General features: G+C 37.9%; 3 protein-coding genes across 5 annotated transcripts in view; 1 reads left to right on the top strand and 2 right to left on the bottom strand.

Moving 5' to 3' along the window:
• LOC149709572 (F-box only protein 7-like) overlaps positions 1 to 22,051 on the bottom strand; it is a 63,977-nt gene that overhangs the window by 21,270 nt on the left and 20,656 nt on the right. The gene's annotated exons all lie outside the window — the stretch shown is intronic.
• Pp4-19C (protein phosphatase 19C) lies at positions 1,449 to 3,995 on the bottom strand. 2 transcript variants are annotated; one of them, XM_089864946.1, is made up of 7 exons: positions 3,813 to 3,995; positions 3,521 to 3,695; positions 3,302 to 3,454; positions 3,069 to 3,242; positions 2,891 to 3,017; positions 2,555 to 2,823; positions 1,449 to 1,932 (listed from the first exon to the last, which is right to left on the bottom strand). In XM_089864946.1, the coding sequence occupies exons 2-7, from the start codon at positions 3,668 to 3,670 to the stop codon at positions 1,882 to 1,884; spliced, it is 924 nt and encodes a 307-aa protein (XP_089721072.1). In that variant the 5' UTR covers positions 3,671 to 3,695; positions 3,813 to 3,995; the 3' UTR covers positions 1,449 to 1,881. The 2 variants fall into 2 exon arrangements, with proteins under 2 accessions (XP_089721072.1, XP_089721073.1); XM_089864947.1 differs by having other exon boundaries at positions 3,521 to 3,707; positions 3,814 to 3,995.
• On the top strand, positions 4,278 to 19,690 carry Flo2 (flotillin-2). 2 transcript variants are annotated; one of them, XM_089864942.1, is made up of 9 exons: positions 4,278 to 4,432; positions 4,864 to 5,030; positions 5,142 to 5,223; positions 8,591 to 8,805; positions 8,877 to 9,109; positions 9,177 to 9,511; positions 12,573 to 12,756; positions 12,941 to 13,087; positions 15,097 to 19,690. In XM_089864942.1, exons 2-9 carry the CDS (start codon positions 4,982 to 4,984, stop codon positions 15,124 to 15,126), a joined length of 1,275 nt encoding a protein of 424 aa, XP_089721068.1. In that variant the 5' UTR covers positions 4,278 to 4,432; positions 4,864 to 4,981; the 3' UTR covers positions 15,127 to 19,690. The 2 variants fall into 2 exon arrangements, with proteins under 2 accessions (XP_089721068.1, XP_089721067.1); XM_089864941.1 differs by having other exon boundaries at positions 4,297 to 4,610.

Below are 22,051 nucleotides of genomic sequence, written 5' to 3'. Positions count from 1 at the left end.
TCAACTGTGCCATGATCACTGTCTTTTCATGCAGTGATCACGCGTGCCATGATCAATGTCGTTTGACACAGTGATCAACCGTGTCCTGATCAATGTCGTTTGACACAGTGATCAACCGTGTCCTGATCAATGTCGTTTGACACAGTGATCAACCGTGTCCTGATCAATGTCTTTTGACGCAGTGATCACGCGTGGCATGATCAGTCTTTTGACGCAGTGATCACGCGTGGCATGATCAGTCTTTTGATGCAGTGATCACGCGTGCCCTGATCAATGTCTTTTGATGCAGTCATCACGCGTGCCCTGATCAATGTCTTTTGATGCAGTCATCACGCGTGCCCTGATCACTGTCTTTTGATGCAGTTATCACGCGTTTTGATCACTGTCTTTTGATGCAGTGATCAACTGTGCCATGATCACTATCTTTTGATGCAGTGATCAACTGTTCCATGATCAGTATTTTGATGCAGTGATCAACTGTGCCATGATCACCGTCTTTTGACGCAGTGATCACGCGTGCCATGATCACTGTCTTTTGATACAGTGATCACGCGTGTCCTGTTCAATTTCTTTTGATGCAGTGATCACGCGTGTCCTGTTCAATATCTTTTGATGCAGTGATCACGCGTGTCCTGTTCAATATCTTTTGATGCAGTGATCACGCGTGTCCTGTTCAATATCTTTTGATGCAGTGATCACGCGTGTCCTGTTCAATATCTTTTGACAGAGTGATCACGTGTGTTGTGCTCACTGTCTTAGTGATCACGCCTGCCATGATCAATGTCTTTTGATACAGTGATCAACCGTGTCCTGATCACTATCTTTTGATACAGCGATCAACTGTGCCATGATCAGTATTTTGATGCAGTGATCAACTGTGCCATGATCAGTCTTTTGATGCAGTGATCAACTGTGCCATGATCAGTCTTTTGATGCAGTGATCAACTGTGCCATGATCACCGTCTTTTGACGCAGTGATCAACTGTGCCATGATCACCGTCTTTTGACGCAGTGATCAACTGTGCCATGATCACCGTCTTTTGACGCAGTGATCAACTGTGCCATGATCACCGTCTTTTGACGCAGTGATCACGCGTGCCATGATCACCGTCTTTTGACACAATGTTCACGCGTGTCCTGATCAGTCTTTTTATACAGTGATCACGCGTGTTCTGATCACTGTCTTTTGATGCAGTGATCACGCGTGCCATGATCACTGTCTTTTGATACAGTGATCAACTGTGCCATGATCAATGTTTTTTGATAGTGATCACGCATGTTTTGATAACTGTCTTTTGACGCCATGATAAACTGTCTTTTGAAACGGTGATCACTCGTGTTTTGATCACTATCTTTTGATACAGTGATCACGCCTGCCCTGATCAATGTGTTTTGAAACAGTGATCACGCGTGTCGTCTGCTACAAAATGAGATAAGGAGGGCCGAGGTTGTATTCCAGAATTTATTTTTTATTATTAAGTTTCTTAAATGGCATTTTGTACAAAAATTGGAACTGTTTCAGAATTGGGGGTCGGACAAACAAACAAATCTTGTTGACCCCAATGGAAAACTATGTTGAAAAATTATTTAATTAGTTTAACAAAAAATTCATCATCATCATCATCATCATGATCGTGTAAAAACTACAATATTTTTTAAAAAGTACAACTCAATTTGGGAACGGGGACGAAAGAAGAATAATAATAATTAATTATTTAAATTTCATTGAAATATTTTTGGTTTTGTTTTTTTTTAAAAATAATTAGAAAATAATAATTTTGAGGAGAAATAATAATTGTTTAAAATCCCAAAAATCTAAATTTTAATTTTTTAAAATGATATCCCTAATGATTTGCCGCAACAAATAACTCCGCCCCCCTTCTAAAGGAAATAATCCGGTTGTGGCTTTTTAGTTGGAATTCCGCGGCTCTCCTAAACAAACACATAATATAGTATAGTTAGTATTTTTGGCCTAATTTTTTTAATCATCTTGAAAAGTAGGTCAAATTTTTGATCATCTTGAAGAGTAGGTCAAATTTTTGGCCTATTTTTTGATCATCTTGAAAAGTAGGTCAAAATTTTGACCTATTTTTTGACCATCTTGAAAAGAAGGTCAAATTTTTGGCCTATTTTTTTTATCATCTTGAAAAATAAGTCCTAATTTTTGGCCTATTTTTTGATCATCTTGAAAAGTAGGTCCTAATTTTTGACCTATTTTTTGATCACCTTGAAAAGTAGGTAAAATTTTTGGCCTATTTTTTGATCAATCATCTTGAAAAGTAGGTCAAATTTTTGGCCTATTTTTTGATCAATCATCTTGAAAAGTAGGTCAAATATTTGGCCTATTTTTTGATCATCTTGAAATGTAGGTCCCAATTTTTGGCCTATTTTTTGATCATCTTGAAAAGTAGGTCCTAAATTATTGGCCTATTTTTTTGATCATTTTGCAAAGTAGGTCCTAATTTTTGGCCTATTTTTTTATCAATCATCTTGAAAAGTAGGTCCTAATTTCTGGCCTATTTTTTGAGACTCGGAGACTCATTAGTATAGTTACCTGAGGAGCGGCTTCAAAAATAGTAAATTCCCTTTGTAAATGTTCATCTAATTCCAAAATGGCGGCTACATTCCCACACCTGTAGCAGTAATTGGGGGCGGACCAGACGGTTAATACAGTTTCGTTAAAGTGCCACTTGTAGCCTTCCATGACCAGTTGATGCGCTCGACAGATCATATCTATGTTATTGGCCGCGTTAAATTGGGCCACCACGTCACTCCCAAATAAATAACCGGCTCCCCTGGGACTGACCCCCCAACCTTGAGTGTCTGTTCAACAAAAATAATGATTAAATGAACATTGACCACTCCTTGAGAAGTAGGACTAAAGACTGACCCTCTGGGTCTGACCACAAGAGATCACACATGGGTCCGTCATGAGGAACTTCTTGTTTACGGTCTATCGTACGAATTTGGTCCAGTGTTTGAATTGAAGGAGATAGGCCACCGTGAACGCAAAAGATCTAAATTACAAAGAATTACAATCTTGATGAAGTTAATTACCGCTTAATTACTTTTCCATCAATGATGGCGGAGAGACTCAAGTAGTCAAATATTTCAGTGCAATAACGCCAAACTGTGATGGAACCGTATTTCCTCAAACATTCATCGTAGAAACCATAGACTTGGGTGATTTGACGCGACTCGTGATTGCCTCGGATCAAGGTAATACGATCCGGGTATCTTACCTATTAAAAGATAAGTACTTGAAACTATCCGTAATTAAAGCCACTGGGGGGACCATTACCTTCAGGGCTAATAGTAAGAGGAATGTCTCAACACTGTAGAAACCTCGGTCAACAAAATCCCCCATGAATAAATAATTTGTGTCCGGAACATCGCCCCCCACTTTGAATAACTCTTTCAAGTCATAAAACTGACCGTGGATATCGCCACAAACCTTTAAAAACACGCCAATTTCATGGTCAAAACGAGTTACGAACCCAAAATAGGCGTTTTAACTGACCGTTACGGGTGAATCGACCCTTTGAACGTTGCTCTCTTCCACGAGTATTTCCCTGGCTTTGGTGCATAGCGCTTTAACTTCGCTCTCTTTGATGATTTCGCAGCGCCGAAGTTGCTCGATTTGACGGTCTAGATCGCTACAGTCGCTCATTTCATTTAGTTTCCGTCAAATTTGTCTAAAAACACGCCAATTAGTATTTAGTTCATGGTTAAACGAACGCGGTTGTTCTCGCTAAGCCTTGGTCAAGCATTTTTTACTTTTAGTAACGATTCGAAGGTACAAAACTACAAACCAATGTTTTTCAAGCATAAGCGCGAAATTTCCTCAATAAAACTCGAGTTAAAATGGATTAATTAGACCCGTACGGCCTTCTCATTAACTAAATTGATAAATTAGTAAAAAAATGACTCAGTATTATTATTTGTAAGAATGGAAAACCGCCGATAAATACGTCCTTGACCACAGCCCACTCGATCACGCTTTGGCTGTACAACTATGACGTCATTTGACGACAGATTTTGACATTTTTGAAATTGTGACCGGCTAATCAATTGTTAGACATTTTATTTTCAGTTTGAAGTGTTTTAGGGTATATTTTTCAGGATAATGTGCCCTTATTTTTCATTTCCTATCATAAATCAGTTCATTTTGTATTTTTATTTAAACGTTTAAAGGTTTTTGTTAAAGTAGCCGATGATGGACGATTAGAACTGAACTAACTTCATTCCATAATGAAATTCTAATAGCATTATTTTCCGACATTTGGCATCACCCCAAATTCTTTGGAGATCAAGGAGTCCGTGGTCGGCTTGACGCAAAGCGTATCTTTGATGAGAAATGTTTCCTGTTTGCTTCTGATTGTGAAAGCGCCCGAAATTCCTAATTATTTTTAATAATTAGCGCTAATTATAGGTAATAATTAATATTAAGCAGTGTCTAATTCGTGTACGTGACTACCGTAATTTATATTAGCGAGTAGTTTAGGCCTAAAACGCGTAAAACAAGTTTTAAGAGCTAAGCCTTGGTGGGCAGCTTTTCTGCAAGGCAAATTCCTGTTCAACCCCCTTCGTCTGCTGCAATTGCAAAAATGGTAATGTTGCCGTTATGTTTCTTCCCTTTCAGTGTGTAAAATGTGTTAAATAATGTTTAATAAAGTTAATGTGGCCCGCTTAAGTAGAAAAACAAATAATTTAGTAAACATTTTTTGAGTTGAATTTTGCCCCTTTACGTTCACGCTACTTGATAAAATGTTTTAGGGATTCCGTTACCGATGTTTTATGATTTGTTAGGGCTGGTACAAAGTGGTACCGGCAATATTTTGAAGAATTGCCATTTAATTGCAGATAAATTGCGGTATTTCGTCACTATAGAAGAGTTTAATCATCTTATCTGCGCTAAGAACGTGTGTCTGTACTAGTTGTAGTTTTTGGACTTTTTTAAATTGATAATTAATAGAAAATCATGGGGAACATTCATACTGTTGGACCAAATGAAGCTCTCATTGTCTCTGGTATCTAATTCCTTCTTCTCTCAATAATTATTACTAAATACTAATAATAAAATATTTTTAATTATTTAAATTAACTTTAATTGTGGTTAAAATTAACGCCTATTTTCTCAGGTGGCTGTTGTGGTTCTCAAACTAAACAAATGGTGGTTGGTAGTTGGGCTTGGGCTTGGTGGCTCGTCACTGACGTTCAAAGGTAAAATTATGCCACTTTTTTCTCTTTTGTAACCACAGCCAACTCGATCACGCCCTGGCTGCACGCGCTCTACAATTACAAGCCTGTCGAATCATATGACACATTTTAGCCCTAAAATCAAAGGAGTCAGCTTTTAACATGGCTGTCTATATGGTGTGCAGCCAAAGCGTGATCGAGTTGGCTGTGGTTCAACCAATCCTGTTAATGCGCGGGTTCTGGCTAGCAGACGCCTCTAAACAAATGGCGGGTGGCGAGGCAGTAGTCCTTGATTATTATTAAGACTAATTAAATGCTAATTATCATATTTTAATTAGAGATGACTTATTTTTTTCTAAATATTTTCCCTTCAATTTTTATAAAAATGCTGTTCTTTTAAGGCATGATGTTATGTTGTGTGAAATTTTCCTTAAATTACTTGCTAACCCCAATTGTTTAATATCATTGCAAAGGGTAGAAGTGGGGCTATCACATACTCAAAGTACTTCCCCGTATCTCTTATAGAACCAGAGTTAATAGGTTTCGTGTAAATAAGCCCTTGTTAATCTTCTGGAGAGGGCGTTGACGAACATTTTTACCTCTCCGAGTGACGTATGTCACGGAGAGGTATTACACCGGCCGTGTCTGTCTGTCTGTCTGTGTGTCTGTCACGCCCCACGTGACCGCGTTCGCAGTTTGCGTATCGGAGCAAACGTGTTCCCAATTTCCGGACTGCATTGGCAGTTCACGGAAATTTGGGTTTGTCTCCTCTGGCTATTCTACTTGAGTTCCAACACCACCAGCTTTGGTTTTCGTCCACTCCACATGGACACTAGTCTGTACTTGCTAGCTTCCAAGCACAAACATCTTCTGTTCTTCGTCAATTCCACATTGATACCAGCTTCTATGCACCACCATCTTCTGTTCTTCGTCAATTCCACATTGACACCAGCTTCTATGCACCACCATCTTCAGGTCTTTGTCCATTCCACCGTGACCCCAGCTTCTATGCACCACCATCTTCTATTCTTCGTCAATTCCACATTGACACCAGCAGCTTCTATGCACCACCATCTTCAGGTCTTTGTCCATTCCGGCTTCTTTTCCTTCGTCAACGTTTGGTTTCAAGATATACGCGGCGATCGGCTAGGGTTACGAGAAACGTCTAGCCTCCCAATGGCAGGGCTTCCACCATCGGTTCACGCGAATGCGTTTTTATCTATTATTATAATGGAAACGAATCGTATATATACCCCAAAATTTGAAGAAAGCGGACAAGAGGGGTACCCTTTACTTTAAACGTCAATATTAGCAAAGTTTCGAAAGAAAATAGGAACAACTTTATTTTAAACGATTTAACTATTTTTAAAGTTATTTACTGGCGATTAAAATAATTAATATCATTTATATTTAATTAATTATTTAAGATAAACTTAATTCTATGTACTGACACAAGTGAGAGTTAATATAGAACGAGTAATGAAGATTGCATCTGAATCGAAACAGTACACGCATATCAAAGTTAATATAAAGCGAGTAGGGTGAAAAGATCTCTTACAAAACGATAACATTTTCTTTTTGCAGAATATTAAATGGAAATACTTAAATATTTTTCGGCATTACGTTTCTCTTAGTAGTTGTGTAGCTATAAAGCTCTATTTCATCTCAATATTCCAAGAACATCTTTTGATATTAACATTTAAAATTTGGTGTTTACTTTTTAATTCATCTTTACTACATTTATATATAGTGTAAACGTAACTTTTAGCTTCATTAAATAATAAGGATGTTAATACTTCATCTCTCCATACGTGTTGAAACGACTGGGTCTATGAGATAAGATAACCTAGATCTTAACCATAATTGACCTTGTTTCATGTCCTCTTATAGGAGGTCTTAACGGTTCAGATTGAGCCGAAAGTTAAATACACATTTAAGTGATAGATATTAGGTCCTCATTAGAATTATTGTGGATACGCAGGAAATTATTAAAACGCTTTAAACTAAATGATCATGGCAATATCTCGCCGATTAGAACTATGTATTTCCGGTTTGCCTCATTGGCTTGCGGAACTGTGTTTGGAAAGTAAATTCGTCTCGGCTCGGAGAGGTTTATTTTGGTTTCCCAACTTGTGTTTAATTACTCGACCCCTGTTTGTCGTAGCCCTACATTTTTAGTATGTTTGGATGGGGGGCAAATTGGACTATAACGTATCCTAAGGACATCCCCGTATCTCTAGTAGACACAGAGTTATGAGTCACCAAAGTTGGGTCTGACGCTATTTTCCTATGGAGGGGGTTTGTTTCTTTACGTTTAGCTTAATTACTCGGCCCCTGTTTACTCGATCCCCAAATTTTAAGAATGTTTGGATGGGGGACAAATTGGACTATAACATACTCAAAGGGCATCCCTGTATCTTAAGTAGAACCAGAGTTATGAGCCTCCAAAGTTGGGTCTAACGCTATTCCTATGGAGGATACCCCTGTTACCCGATTTGCTAACCCACTCTTGAACTCGTGTTGTTAATGTAATAGATAGACTTTCCCTTTGCGTATTGTTACAGTTAGACTTGTCCTTTGATTTCCCTTTTTATCGTTTATGTGTGAATTTTACTTCCATGTGTTTTTCAATAAATAGCGTTCCAACGCTAAAAGAGCGTTCTTCTAACTTTGGACTCTTTTACCCTAATGCGGGGGGGGGGGGTAATTATTGCCTCGATTCTTCTTAGCCATTGACTGACTTTCCTCTAATGACCCGCGCTCGGAGTGTCGCCCTTTCCCCCCCCCCCCGGATCGGGCCATTACTCTAACCCGCTCTTGAACTGTCCAGCCAACCCACCGTAACGTTTTGCTTAATTACTCAGCCCCTGTTTGTCGCAGCCGTAAGTTTTTAGTATGGTTGGATGGGGGACAAATTGGACTATAACATACTCAAAGGACATCCCCCTATCTCTAGTAGAACCAGAGTTAAGAGCCTCCGAAGTATAGTGCAAAAATCATAAGTAACATAATAAGAATAAGTGAGACGATACCATAAGTTGACGAACATTTTGCTTAATATCTCGGCCCCTGTTTGTCGTAGCGCTACGTTTTTAGTATGGTTAGATGGGGGACAAATAGGACTATAACATACTCAGAGGACATCCCCCTATGTCTATTAGAACCAGAGTTATGAGCCTCCGAAGTTTAATGTAACGCTAATCCCATGGAGGGGGGTATGTTTGTTTACGTTTTGCTTAATTACTCGGCCCCTGTTTACTCGATCCCTAAGTCTTTAGTATGGTTGGATGGGGGACAAATTGGACTACAACGTACTCAAAGGACATCCCCGTATCTCTAGTAGAAACAGAGTTAACAGTCTTCCCAACCCGTTTTGTAATGTCGCGATTAGATTATCACTGGAGGTGATGACACTGACTCCCCGTTGCGAGCACGTGGAAACGGCGCAGGGAGTTCCGTTGACGGTGACGGGGGTGGCCCAATGCAAGGTTATGACGGAGAAAGAGTTTTTAGCCACGGCTGCCGAACAATTCTTAGGAAAGGACGTGGACCACATAAAGTGCGTCATCTTACAGACCCTGGAGGGACACCTCAGAGCCATCCTAGGTAATTACGCTCAGCGCCTCTGCCTCTTATCTTCTTCTGGGGTCCGGGTTTATGGTTTGGCGCTTTGTTAGGAACGCTATCCGTGGAGGAGGTATACAGGGATCGGGACCAGTTCGCGTCGTTAGTCCGGGAAGTGGCGTCGCCCGATGTGGGGCGCATGGGCATCGAGATTCTCAGCTTCACCATCAAAGATGTTTTTGACCGAGTTGATTATTTGGCTTCTTTGGGCAAATCGCGCACGGCCGCCGTCAAGAGGGACGCTGACGTCGGAGTGGCCCAAGCCGAGAGAGACGCCGGGATCAGAGTAAGAGCCCCCTGTCCTTGTGTGGCCCCGCCCCCCGCCAATCTAATTGCCCCTCCCCCTTCAACAGGAAGCGGAATGTGATAAGCAAGCGATGGATGTCAAGTACGCGGCGAACACGAAGATCGAGGATTCGAGTCGACTGTATCAACTGCAAAAAGCAAACTATGACGGTGAGGTGAACACGAAGAAGGCGGAGGCGCAACTGGCCTACGAACTGCAATCGGCCAAGATGAGGCAAAAGATCAGGAACGAGGAGATCGAGATCGACGTCGTGGAACGCCGGAAACAGATCGCCATCGAAGAGAAGGAAATCCTCAGAAAAGAAAAGGACTTGACGGCCACCGTCAGACTCCCCGCCGAGGCCGAAGCCTACAAAGTCGAACTCATCGCCCAAGGAAAACGGTAAGACACCACTCTCTCCATCTTTATTACTATCACACTCGTGTGTCTGACGCGTGGGAGAAAGGTGGCGCCACCACCACGCCATCAAGGGTAGCTAAGTCGGGGGGGGGGACCACCCACTTTAAAATGTTAAAGAATGACGAAATGGGGTGAAATTTAGTTGACAATAAGGTACGCGTTTTGTGGTAGTTTCTTTCTGAGACAGACCAGAATCACCCCACACCAAGCAGCGCGACACACGCCTCTCTCATCCCATTGCCAGTATTCTGTATTGAAATAAGACTTAAGAGTTAAGAAATAGAAAGCGGAACCAAAAGTTAGTGAAGAGAAATGAATTGAGGAAGAAGAACCTAGGATTGAGATACATTATTGTAAAAATAGTGTACTATAGGAAATTATTGAAGGAAATATATATATATATATATATATATATATATATATATATATATATATATATATATATATATATATATATATATATATATATATTTAAACCTAATTAGCCGAATACCAAGCAAAACATTTTGGGTGTCCACCGCCCCCCCCCCCCCGATATCTATTCTTCATAACTTTTAATACCCAACAACCATTTTTCGAATAAGCCTAACTACCCGGGTACCCCCCCCCCCCCCCGATACCCGGAACAACAATAGTTTCAAATGGCCTAAGGGAAAGAGTCCACCCGCCGCCCTGTGTCTAATTATAGGAATGTTGAAACGTTTCACACACTAGCTTTGGTGTGCACTCTTATTGCATTAACGTCCGGAACCAAAACTAAACCACAGATTTTCTAGTGTCTTATAATATAAAATTTGAGTGACTAGCGGTGCGAAGATAATAGACGAATTCGGAAACCCCATACTCAGAAAACAACTTTCAGGGGCGCTAGCCATATCGGGGCCAAATATTTGTAATAACACATCACGGTAGATGGCGCTAAAAGACTTGCTCTTGATATTAATTTTTTTCTTAAAAATGTTCGTGTTATTTTGCGTTTGTATATATACAAATAAATTTGTACCTAAGGTCCAAACTTGTTTATGTCAAAATTGATATAATTACTTTATGTGCAATTAGTTATTAGTTCTCGTTTTAAAGTGTAGGGGGCGAACGGTTTAAAAAAGCGCACTCTCATGCTGATTGGCTAGACGGACCCGTGAGCAGACGATGCTAATGACTTGGCGCGTAATTCTAGCCAATCAGCATGAGAGTGTGCTTTTTTAAACCGTTCGCCCCCTACACTTTAAAACGAGAACTATTAACTAATTGCACTTAAAGTAATTATATAAATTCTGACATAAACAAGTTTGGACCTTAGGTACAAATTTATTTGTATATATACAAACGCAAAATAACACGAACATTTTTAAGAAAAAAATTAATATCAAGAGCAAGTCTTTTAGCGCCACCTACCGTGAAGTGTTACTACAAATATTTGGCCCCCGATATGGCTAGCGCCCCTGAAAGTTGTTTTCTGAGTATGGGGTTTCCGAATTCGTCTATTGCTATCCACTTAGCCAGTTCGTTCTTGTTATTATCGACCACAGGGGCTTCCTTTGTTAGTAATTGCCAATATAAAGTGTCAGTCATAATGAATATATGGCCATGAATATCTTTATGAGCAATCACAAATCGACTAGTCTTTCAGACAGTTAGGTGCAAATAGCCTTAAGACCGACCGTGTCCACGGCCCGGGTTTCCACTACGCGTGGTAGTTCTCTTCGCCGGCCGCCGCCCGATAATAAAAATCCCCAGTTCCAGTTAAAGACCACCATAGTAAATTTATACAAAAGAAAGAATGTCACTGGGCTTCGAAAATTCCCCCCAAATTTTCTTTTAAGTACACGAAGCAGTCAGTTCAGGCTTTATATCTTATCTTTCCCATCAAATGTTTACTTTCAAAATTTGCTTCCCCCCCCCCTCTCTCACGCAAGTTCTAACCCCAAAGTAGTGATGTTGGTGGGCAATAAAACGCCACTGGGGATGCTGATGCGAGGACTTTATTGCTGTGGGGGGGGGGGTACAAAGTCTACTCCATCTCACGTCTCTCCTCCGCGGTAAAACCAATTCTTAGAAAGCGTCATCCCGAGTCCAACCCCCTTGCTTTTGGAATTTGGCCCTCTTTATGTTATTTTGGGGGTGACACGTGTTGAAACATTCTCTTGGGGTTAGCGGAATTGCTCATTTTTGTATCGAGGCCTTTTTACTGGCTGTCACTTTGAAATATTTTTGCTCTATTCATGATTTGTTGGCTCCGAAAAATAACTTTGAATGCTTAAATGAAGTTTTTCTACCGAATCTATAACAAGTCACGAAAATTATTTCCTATTAGCTAGTGTGGTACACTTTGTACCATGAGTTGAAAGCTTCAATGTAGTTTTGCCACCAAATCTATAACAAGTCACGAAAATTGTTTCCTATTAGATAGTGTGGTACACTTTGTACCATGAGTTGAAAGCTTCAATGTAGTTTTGCCACCAAATCTATAACAAGTCACGAAAATTATTTCCTATTAGATAGTGTGGTACACTTCGTATCATAAGTTAATAAGATATGTTCTCGCATAAGTTTCATTGGTTACTAACTCGCTTGTCATGAAGTTACGTAGGTCATAGATTCTCGTCCAAGGGGGCTTAGTAAGTACGGACTAAATAGGAGCTAGATGGAATAGGTCCTAGCTGCAAAATTAATTAACCACCGAGTGTACTTAGGACTTCAATTGACTCGCTTCCGTCGTTCTCCTTCTCGAACTAGTTATCTCGAGCTGTAAGTCTCTCGGTAGCATTACGACAAAGTATAGGTAGTGTCATACTTATGGATGGAACATATCACTTATAAACTTATGGTGAAACTACATAACGCATCGTACATCGCTTTAAATTAGCTACGTTTAGTTTTAACGTGTGTCCCAGGTGCACACACGAACTAACATACGTACATACAAACACTAGAGCGATAGCTACGTTTGTTTTTACATAACCACCCTCACGTAGAAAAAAAGAAAATAATCTTCTAGAATTTTAATAGTTGTTATTTGAATGATGGTGGTGTGGTTGTTTAGTACTCAGACGGTTGAGGCGGCTCGGGCGGATGCGGAACACATCAAGATGTTGGGAGCGGCGGAAGCGTACGCCATCGAGGCCGTCGGAAAGGCCGAGGCCGAAAGAATGAGGATGAAGGCGGCCGCTTACAAACAGTACGGGGATGCCGCTATCATGAGCCTCGTCCTCGAAGCCCTACCCAAGGTAAGCAAGCACACCACACCCTTTGACCCCTTAAGTTGTACTCAAAAGTCTATAGATATAAAAACAGAAAGTACTAGGCTACACTTCGTTAATAGAAACTGTGTACTTTTTGTTCTTATATCTATATGTACTTTTGGGTTGTACTCAGAAGTATTTGTTGGGTGTTTGGGGTGGGTGTGTGTAGATCGCGGCGGAAGTGGCGGCGCCTCTAGCAAAGACGGGTGAGATAGTTATGGTGGGCGGTGAAGACAGGACAACCATGGAAGTGACAAAATTAGTGAGCCAACTGCCTCCAGCTGTCCAGGCCTTGACTGGAGTCGACTTGTCCAAGGTAAGAACCCCAACCCGACCCCCTATCCCCTTGCCTCTAAGCTAAATCGTTTAGAGGGGTCCGACATTAACAAACAAGCCTACGGGATTTCGCGATTTCTTATTTCATTTCGCGATTTCCTCTTGATTTCGCCAATATTTCGCGATTTTTTTCTGCGATTTTGCCAAATATTTCGCGATTTCGTCAAATATTTCGCGATTTCGTCAAATATTTCGCGATTTCCTCTTGATTTCGCAAAGATTTCGCGATTTTTTTCTGCGATTTTGCCAAATATTTCGCGATTTCGTCAAATATTTCGCGATTTCCTCTTGATTTCGCAAAGATTTCGCTTTTTTTTTTCTGCGATTTTGCCAAATATTTCGCGATTTCGTCAAATATTTTGCGATTTCTTCAAATATTTCGCAATTTCTTCTGCGATTTCGTCAAATATTTGGCGATTTCTTCAAATATTTGGCGATTTCTTCAAATATTTCGCGATTTCTTCAAATATTTCGCGATTTCTTTGAAGCTTTCGTGATTGTTGTGTTCGCGATTTCGCGAGCATAGCGTAGGGGATTTGGGGTGTGAATGTCGGCCCCTCTAGTATATATATAGTTGTGCACGGGTTGTGGTCCGTTTAATTGTGGTTTTTGTGGTTAGGTTATGTTTAACGCAATTCCGGGAGTCCGCGTTCAAAATCGTGCTCAAAATTAAACCGCTCTCTCGCTCTTAACATTTCGCTCAAACAATCATTTCGACAACGTACATTTCAAACAAATCTCTCAGAAACTTTTCTCAATGTACAGTGACATTTTTCGTTTCAACTGGCGTCAGTTGCAGCCTTAGAAGGGACTACGACAATTTACTATAGAATTATAGCGGAATTACGTCCAGTCTAAGGTTGCCATTGACTCGTTTATCTTCTTTCTCTCTCTATTGGCACGCGTGGCTTCAACTTACGTCACATTTTCAAAAGTGACTCAAAAAGTTCTTTGACGAATTTTCTTCAGCTGGTCTTTCATGTTTTTTAATGAAATTCACGCGAAGCACCATTAGCCAATCATAATTCTATCTTTCAAACACGTTTTTACATTAATTACCTAAAAATTGCGTTATTCAAACTTCAAACTTGGCTTTACGTGTTTTTATCGCTTTTTTTGCAATCTTTTCACGTTTCAATTTGGTGTTGTAGAGGTCACCTTATTGCTTCATATTTTGCCTTAAATGTCCGATTATTTTTGCAAATTTTCGATGCTATACGTTTTTGCGAATTAATGTTTGTCAGCATATTTTTTGCAAGTTCATGTTTGTCGACATTTTTTTGTGTGTTAATGTTTGTTGACAGGTTTTTTGCGAATTTTTGTTGACAGGTTTTTTGCGAATTATTTTTTGTTGACACGTTTTTTGCGAATTATTTTTTGTTGACACGTTTTTTGCGAATTATTTTTTGTTGACACGTTTTTTGCGAATTATTTTTTGTCGACAATTTTTTGCAAATTATTTTTTGTCGACAATTTTTTGCAAATTATTTTTTGTCGACATAATTTTGGCAAATTATTTTTTGTCGACATAATTTTGGCAAATTATTTTTTGTCGACATAATTTTGGCAAATTATTTTTTGTCGACATAATTTTTTGCAAATTATTTTTTGTCGACATAATTTTTTGCAAATTATTGTTTGCCGATATACGTTTTGCGAATCATTTTTCGTCACCATACGTTTTGCGAATCATTTTTCGTCACCATACGTTTTGCGAATCATTTTTCGTCGACATAATTTTTTGCAAATTATTTTTGTCGACATAATTTTTTGCAAATTATTTTTTGTCGGCATACGTTTTTGCGAATTATTGTTTGCCGAAACACTTTTTGCTAATCAATTTTTTGCCAACACCTTTTTTGCCAAAATGTTTTTGCCGAAACTCTTTTTGCAAATCAGTTTTTATCACCGTATTTTTTGCACTCAAACTTATTTTGGGCAAAAACTTTTGTTAATCCAATTTTTCCCCCCAAATTAATATTTTTGCAGGTTTTGGGTAAAATCCCAGGAGCCAAGTAAAAAAAAAACCAAAAATCACCAAAAAAAAACAAATTTAAGGTAAAAGCAAAAAAAAAATAAGAAAGAACCTGGAAATACTTTGAAATTCAAAATTGGGGGAAAAATATTTCCGTGGGGGAGTGAAAGGAGGGGGGCTTTTTTTCTTTTTTGCAAAACAATATTAGACACACCCCCGAACCCCTCCCCCTTTTTAATCATGATGATATTAATTAAACAAACAAACACTTGAGGCCTTTTCTAAGCAAGGGGAAATAAACAAAAACATATATTGTCAAAAAACAAATCACTAAAAAAAAACAGAAAAAAACAATTTTTTTAAAAATAGATATTAATTTTTGCTGAAATAATTGTTAGGCAATTGTTCGTTAAGTGTCCATAGCAACAGATATCCGTCAATTCAGTTCAATTTTATGGATTTAGTAGCGACGCCATTTTTTATAATATCTTGATTAATTGTTCCATTGTCAATTAGCTAATATCACTCCGCCGGTTTTAAAGGGACACTTAAACGATTCAGAAAAGGGTTTTAAAGGGGGCACTTAACTGGTCCCGTCCGTGTCTTTAAGGGACACTGAAATGATCGCGTGTATCTTAATTGAACACTTCAGTGTTTTTAAATGATTTAAAGAGACACTAAAGTGATCCAAATAATATCTTAAAGGGATACTAAAGTGATCCAAAAATATCGTAAAGGGATACTAAAGTGATCCAAAAGTATCTTAAAGGGATACTAAAGTGATCCAAAAATATCTTAAAGGGATACTAAAGTGATCCAAAAATATCTTAAGGGATACTAAAGTGATCCAAAAAAATCTTAAGGGATACTAAAGTGATCCAAAAATATCTTAAAGGGATACTTAAGTGATCCAAAAATATCTTAAAGGGATACTTAAGTGATTCAAAAAGTCTTAAAGAGACACTTAAACTTTTCAAAAAGTCTTAAAGGGACACTTAAGCTATTCAAAAAAGTCTTATAGGGACACTGAAATGATCCCGTTTCTTAATGGAACACTTAAGTCGTTCAAAACTATTTAAAGGGACACTAAAATGATCACGTATATTAATGGAACACTTAATGTTTCAAAGGGGCACTTAACTGGTCCCGTGTCTTTAAGGGGCACTAAAATGATCACGTATATTAATCGTTTTAAAGAGACACTAAATTGATCCAAATAATGAGTTTGACATATTTCTTGTCTCAAATTTAATATTTTAAAATTAACGAAATTGCACCCGCGCTGAAGTTAAGCGCACCCGTGACGTATTTAAACACAATTCTCGCGCTTATTTGATCACGGGTGAAAATTGAAACTGATCATGAATCGTTTGAGTAACCCTTTCGCCATATTTTATAAATATACAAACATAAATACCAATTTTTATCAGTTCTATAAAATCTGAACGCGTTATAAATGTATAGTTCCTGTGATCATGTTCATGTTCATGACCAAAAAAAATAGAAAAACTAAATAATACCCAAGTTTATAAAAAAAACATCCTCCTTGTAAGTCTGACGCTCAGATTAACGACTTTTAACATTAGAAATAATTAAGTACCAGATTCCAATGGGTGACGTCACACTTACAAGGAAGGCGTGTCATCAACTTATGCAAAATAATTATTTACTCAAAACCAACCAATCAACGTCTGAAACTCAAGTTTATTATTATTATTATTATTTTGTTGTTAAAGTTTATTTACCTTAGATTTTTAATTGTTTTAGACTTAATTGAGATCAAATTTTAGTTAATTACGTGTATTAATTAATTCTCAATCAGGGGCCATTTTCATTCATTGACACACCTTTTTAATAGTATTTTTAATCGTTTGCTCAAATTGCTAATTACGTTCAGTTTTAATTAGTTAAATTAGTAATCTCATTCTCTCTCTCTCTCTAACGAATCCATCGCCAACATCTCATTAATAGAATCTAATTAACCAATTTAATTAGCATTAAATTTAGTTTGTGTCTTGATTTTTTTTTTTTTTTTGTGTCCCATATATATATATTAATAGTTGCAACCTAAGAAGGGTCATGGTTTGTAAGGAAGTTATATGGGATTTTAATCCTTTCTAAGATTGCGAAGAATACGAGGAATTTGGGGTTTATTTTTTTTTTTTTTTCTTTTTTTTTTCAGAATTGTGGTCCCTTCTTAGGTTGCACCTTACGTATAATAATTATTATCAGTTGCAACCTAAGAAGGGTCATGGTTTGAAAAGAAGTTCTATGGGATTTTAATCCTTTCTAAGATTGCGAAAAAATAATTTGGGTTTTTTTTTAGAATTTTGGTCCCTTCTTAGGTTGCATCTTACGTATAATAATTATTATCTGTTGCAACCTAGGAAGGTACATTATTAGCGGTACTTTTAAGGGAGTTTTAACCCTTTTGAAGATTGTAAGTGATTACGATTGCGGCGGTCCCTTCTTAGGTTGCAACGTACTTAAGTTTGCTGATCCCTTGGTGCTTATATTTAATCCCGTAGCCGATCAAATTATATTTAATTTTTAATTAAGTTTAATTTTAGCATCACTTTAATTTAATCATCATTAAAAATAATGCCAAATTAACAAACTAACAAAGAAACATACATTGTAAATCAGATAATTAATTTTAATCGGGAATGAAAAATTCAAACGCCATTAAATTAATTAATTAATGAACTATATAAGAATTAAAAATTAAACGCAGCTAATTAACTTGGAATTAAATTAACGCGAGCCTTTTTTAAAGAATTTATTTTCAAATATCGTTAAGTGTTTTAACAATCAAGTTTGTTTAGTTAATTAAGGATGTTCTAATTAATTAAAGTCGTCGTAAATAAAACTAATTAGATTGATGTACACAGGGTAATTTAATTTTAATTAATTTCAATCTCTAAGTTTTAAAGAAATATTATTTTTATTACTTCAAAATATTAACTTCTGTCCGCGACAAATTAACAGCCAATAGGACGCGAGGGATTGATGACGTCACTTCTAGAAACAGCTAATAGGGCGCGGGAGATTGGTGACGTCGTTTTTAAAAACAGCCAATGGGACGCCAGGGATTGGTGACGTCACTTCTAGAAACAGACAATAGGGCGCGAGGGATTGATGACGTCACTTCTAGAAACAGACAGTAGGGCGCGTATTGACGTCTCTTTTAATAACAGCCAATGGGACGCCAGGGGTTGATGACGTCACTTTTAAAGTGACCCATTGGGTGCGTTCAGTAACGCTCAACGGAGACCAAACGCGTTGAGCTCCGTTGATCAACGTGATGTCATGTGACGTATTAGGCTACTGAACGGTTTTCTGCAAACTTTACGTTGTATCGTCTGCTTACTGTTAATGGAAATGGATATGCGAGGGCCTGCTAGCCGAAATAAGAGAAAACTCTGACCAGTAACTTAGCCAAGGCTTAAGCTTTAAAACCCAATAACTTTTTAAGCTTCGTAGATATAATCGAAAAAAATTTCATAAAATAATTAACAGACATTATTCATTCGTATTCAGTCGCTGCTACACCGATTTTATAAATAGTTCCGAAATTATCCGTCAAATTAACTTCTCGAAATCATTCAGGGAGATAAGTTTCCTCCATTGCTGCTACGTCACAAATGCGTTGCTCAACGAAGTAATCGGCTCTTACAGCCGATGACTTCGATGCCTCTTCGCTTACAATCGTGACGTCAAACCGGAAGTTCGGAAAATCGTTCAGTGGCGAATGCGCATTCAACGGAGCCTCCGTTGAGCGTTACTGAACGCGCCCAATATGGCGCGAGGTCTTTATTGACGTCGCTTTTTAAAACAGCCAATAGGACGCCAGGGATTAGTGACGTCATTTGTGAGAACGATTTCTATTGGCTGAAACTTAAATTCTGAATTCTTTTAGAGCATCCTTTAAAATATCTTTAACTTGAATTAATTTTAAAACGAATTAATAATTATTATAGTCTTTGAGGCGCTTGCGAAACTCTATACTTTATCTAACGGGTTTTTATTCAAATAATTCTTAATTTAGGACTTTTTAGAAGAAGAAAAAAACTTATTTTATTTTACTAAAAAAAAGGGTTAATTTCCGTAAAATTTCCGTAATATTTTCGTTTTGGGGCCAGCCACTCAAAGACTATATTATTACGTCAACTATAAGTATTGGGAGGAGCTAGTCACAAATAAAACGTGCCACGTAAACAATTCAATTATTTAGAAAGAATTAATAAATAAATAATAAATGAAAAGATTCCCGTCAAAAACAAAACCCACCTATCAAGTATTTTTGGGGTCACAAAAAAAGGCTCGCTATAAATATATATATATATTATAAGTAGCTTATTTGACAACAATTTATCGTAATTGAAAAGAAGAAAAGAGAATCGTAACCACCGTACACTTTGACACCGCTCGCTGCTAAAAACAAATATTTTTATTATATATTCACAAAAGTCAGCACGTAAACAAACAAAGGCGATATGTTTTATAGAGTTAATTATTTCTTAAATCTTAGTTTTGTTTCAATGTAATTTTAGCGTCGTGTCTCTCTGGTATATATTTAGAATTAAATAAAACGAAAGCTTTAACGTGTATTCGCATTTTACAAAAAACATTCATCAAAGTCAAGGCCACACGCCACGCCATTCTTATTGCTTGGTCGAGGTCGAGAGCGCCAATTGACTTGAAACAAGGAGAATGTATAAGAGGGGAGACTCGGAGTCGATTCAGGCAAAATGCACGCAGTCCCGGTTACCATGGTTACCGCTACCCCCTTGCCGGCAAGAGAGCCTACATTCTCGCGCGTGCGTTCGAGCCTCCTTGCTCTAGCCTCATGAGCTTGAATGCCCCTCGTTTCTAACAACGCGCGCCTTTACCAACGGCTTGCGCGCCGCTGTATAAGGTATCGGCCTCTTTTTTACTCCTCCCCCTCCCAGAACTAGTCTCCCCTCTTATACATCCTCCTTGACTTACTGAAATATTGTAGAAAATGCAGCTACCAATGAATGAATCTGATGACGAAAAAAAAATATTTTATTATTTTTATCTTGTCAAAAATGGTTAGTATTGTTTAGAATATTTTTTTTTAATTTATTGTGTAATATAGTCTCTAAGCGGTTTGGACTCCTCGGAGCCAACACGCGTGGCTTCTTTCCAAGACGCTGAAAGACTATAGCGCGGTATTAAAGACCGAGTTTCGCGAAATACCGTAAAGAAGGTTGGATTTAAAGGCCGAGTTGCGAGAACCCGTTAGTCATAAGTTTATATGTTCCATAAGTATGACACTACTTATACAAGTTCTTAATGCTACTGAGAAACTTATAGCTCGAACTAGTTCCTCTAGAACGACGGAAGCGAGAATTGTTTTGTCACGTGACCAGGGGTCTGTTGCTTTACGAGAATCTATGACGTACGTCACACTTATGGTGACACACTTATGGAACGTATCTTATGGACTTATGGTTGGTTGAAAGACCATAGCGGCGGCAACTTTAGATTTCGAGAAACTCGACATGCTTTAATTTTAATTAACCGAGTGTTAATTTGAAATTAACTTAGTAACTTACAGATGCTGATTCTTGATTATCGTCCAAAGTGATTAAAAAAATTGCAGAAGAAATTTAAAAAAAAAACAAATCGGTAAATATTTAACAGTAAACTAATTAACTAACCAACTAACTAACTAACAGGTGCGGTGGATATTAAATGTAAGAACGTTAATTGCTTAATTTTAATCGCCAAATTTAAATATCCCGTAACTATATCTAATTAGAATTAACAATGAACTGATAAGCCCCGATGTACGTCACTGCCAAAAGTAATTTTTCTTAATTAATTGTACAATGTACATATCCGAACAAGACCCTGAAATATTAAATAAATAAATTTAGGCTTAGCTGAGAAATTAAAGTGGAAAAAATAAATATTTTAAATTAGAGAAAGAAAGAACGAGAGGAAGAAAGAAAGTGGTAATTAGTTAGATCGTGTTTTGACAGTTTTAGCTTAAAAAGAATCAATTTCCAACAAATGTAATTTTATATCTTTTTCAAATTAATATAATGTCATGGCAGAAAAATATATAAAACTAATTAAGAGCATTTGTAAAAAAATACTAAACCGTAGTTAGAGCCGCCTCTGCCCAACAACTAACCCAACCCCCGTCTTTAAAGCTCAAATTGGATTTGATTAAATTTTGCGTCATTCATTCGTTTTAACATAAACGTAGCTATTGCGTTGGTAGTATGTTAGTTTGTGATGTGTTTGTTTGTGGACTCTCTTGAGCTCGGTAACACGAAAAACCAGTCTGGCTAGCCTAGCCTAGGAATTGGAAAGAGATAATCCCCCGACAGCTCTGAGCACTTATTGGTTAAGAAATTAAGACCTTGTAACTTTATAAATTTCGCTCTGTTTTACTTCGGTTCATTTTAACCAAACGTAGCTTATGCTTTGAAATTCTGTTAGTGCGTAAAGTGTTTGTGTGTGGAACTCGGGTACACGAAAATCATATTTTGCTAGGAGCTTCGTACTCTTATAGGGAAAGAAATTAATGCTCAATACCATTATAGTTTCGCTAATATTTAGCTAATAGGGACTTGGCAATTCGGGCGTAGCTCCGCCCCTGCCATCATTCCGTAAATTCCTTTTTTGGAGAGTAGAAGCTATTTCAGCCCCCCTCTTTCGACCCCCCCCCCCCCACTTTTAGCTAAACAGATTTGAAGAACAGGTTAATATATAAGTTGTATGTGAGCCAATAGTTTCTCGGAACTATTTCGGATATTCAATCGGAAAATCTCTCGAGGTTTAACACGTAGATATGAAAGTTACATTTTTAGCCTTGTTATTATAAAAAGTCCATTTCTTAAAGTTTCAAAATGAATTTGAGCTTTGAATGCGGGGTAAAAGTAGTACAGTTTTCTAGAAAGTGTTTGTGTACGGAGTGTTGGGAGGAGGCGT

This window comes from Phalangium opilio, unplaced genomic scaffold, assembly GCF_054372755.1.
Source record: "Phalangium opilio isolate 3A_F unplaced genomic scaffold, DU_Popi_V2 ptg000013l_1, whole genome shotgun sequence".
Classification (NCBI taxonomy): domain Eukaryota; kingdom Metazoa; phylum Arthropoda; class Arachnida; order Opiliones; family Phalangiidae; genus Phalangium; species Phalangium opilio.
This window is presented reverse-complemented; position numbering and strand designations above follow the sequence as displayed.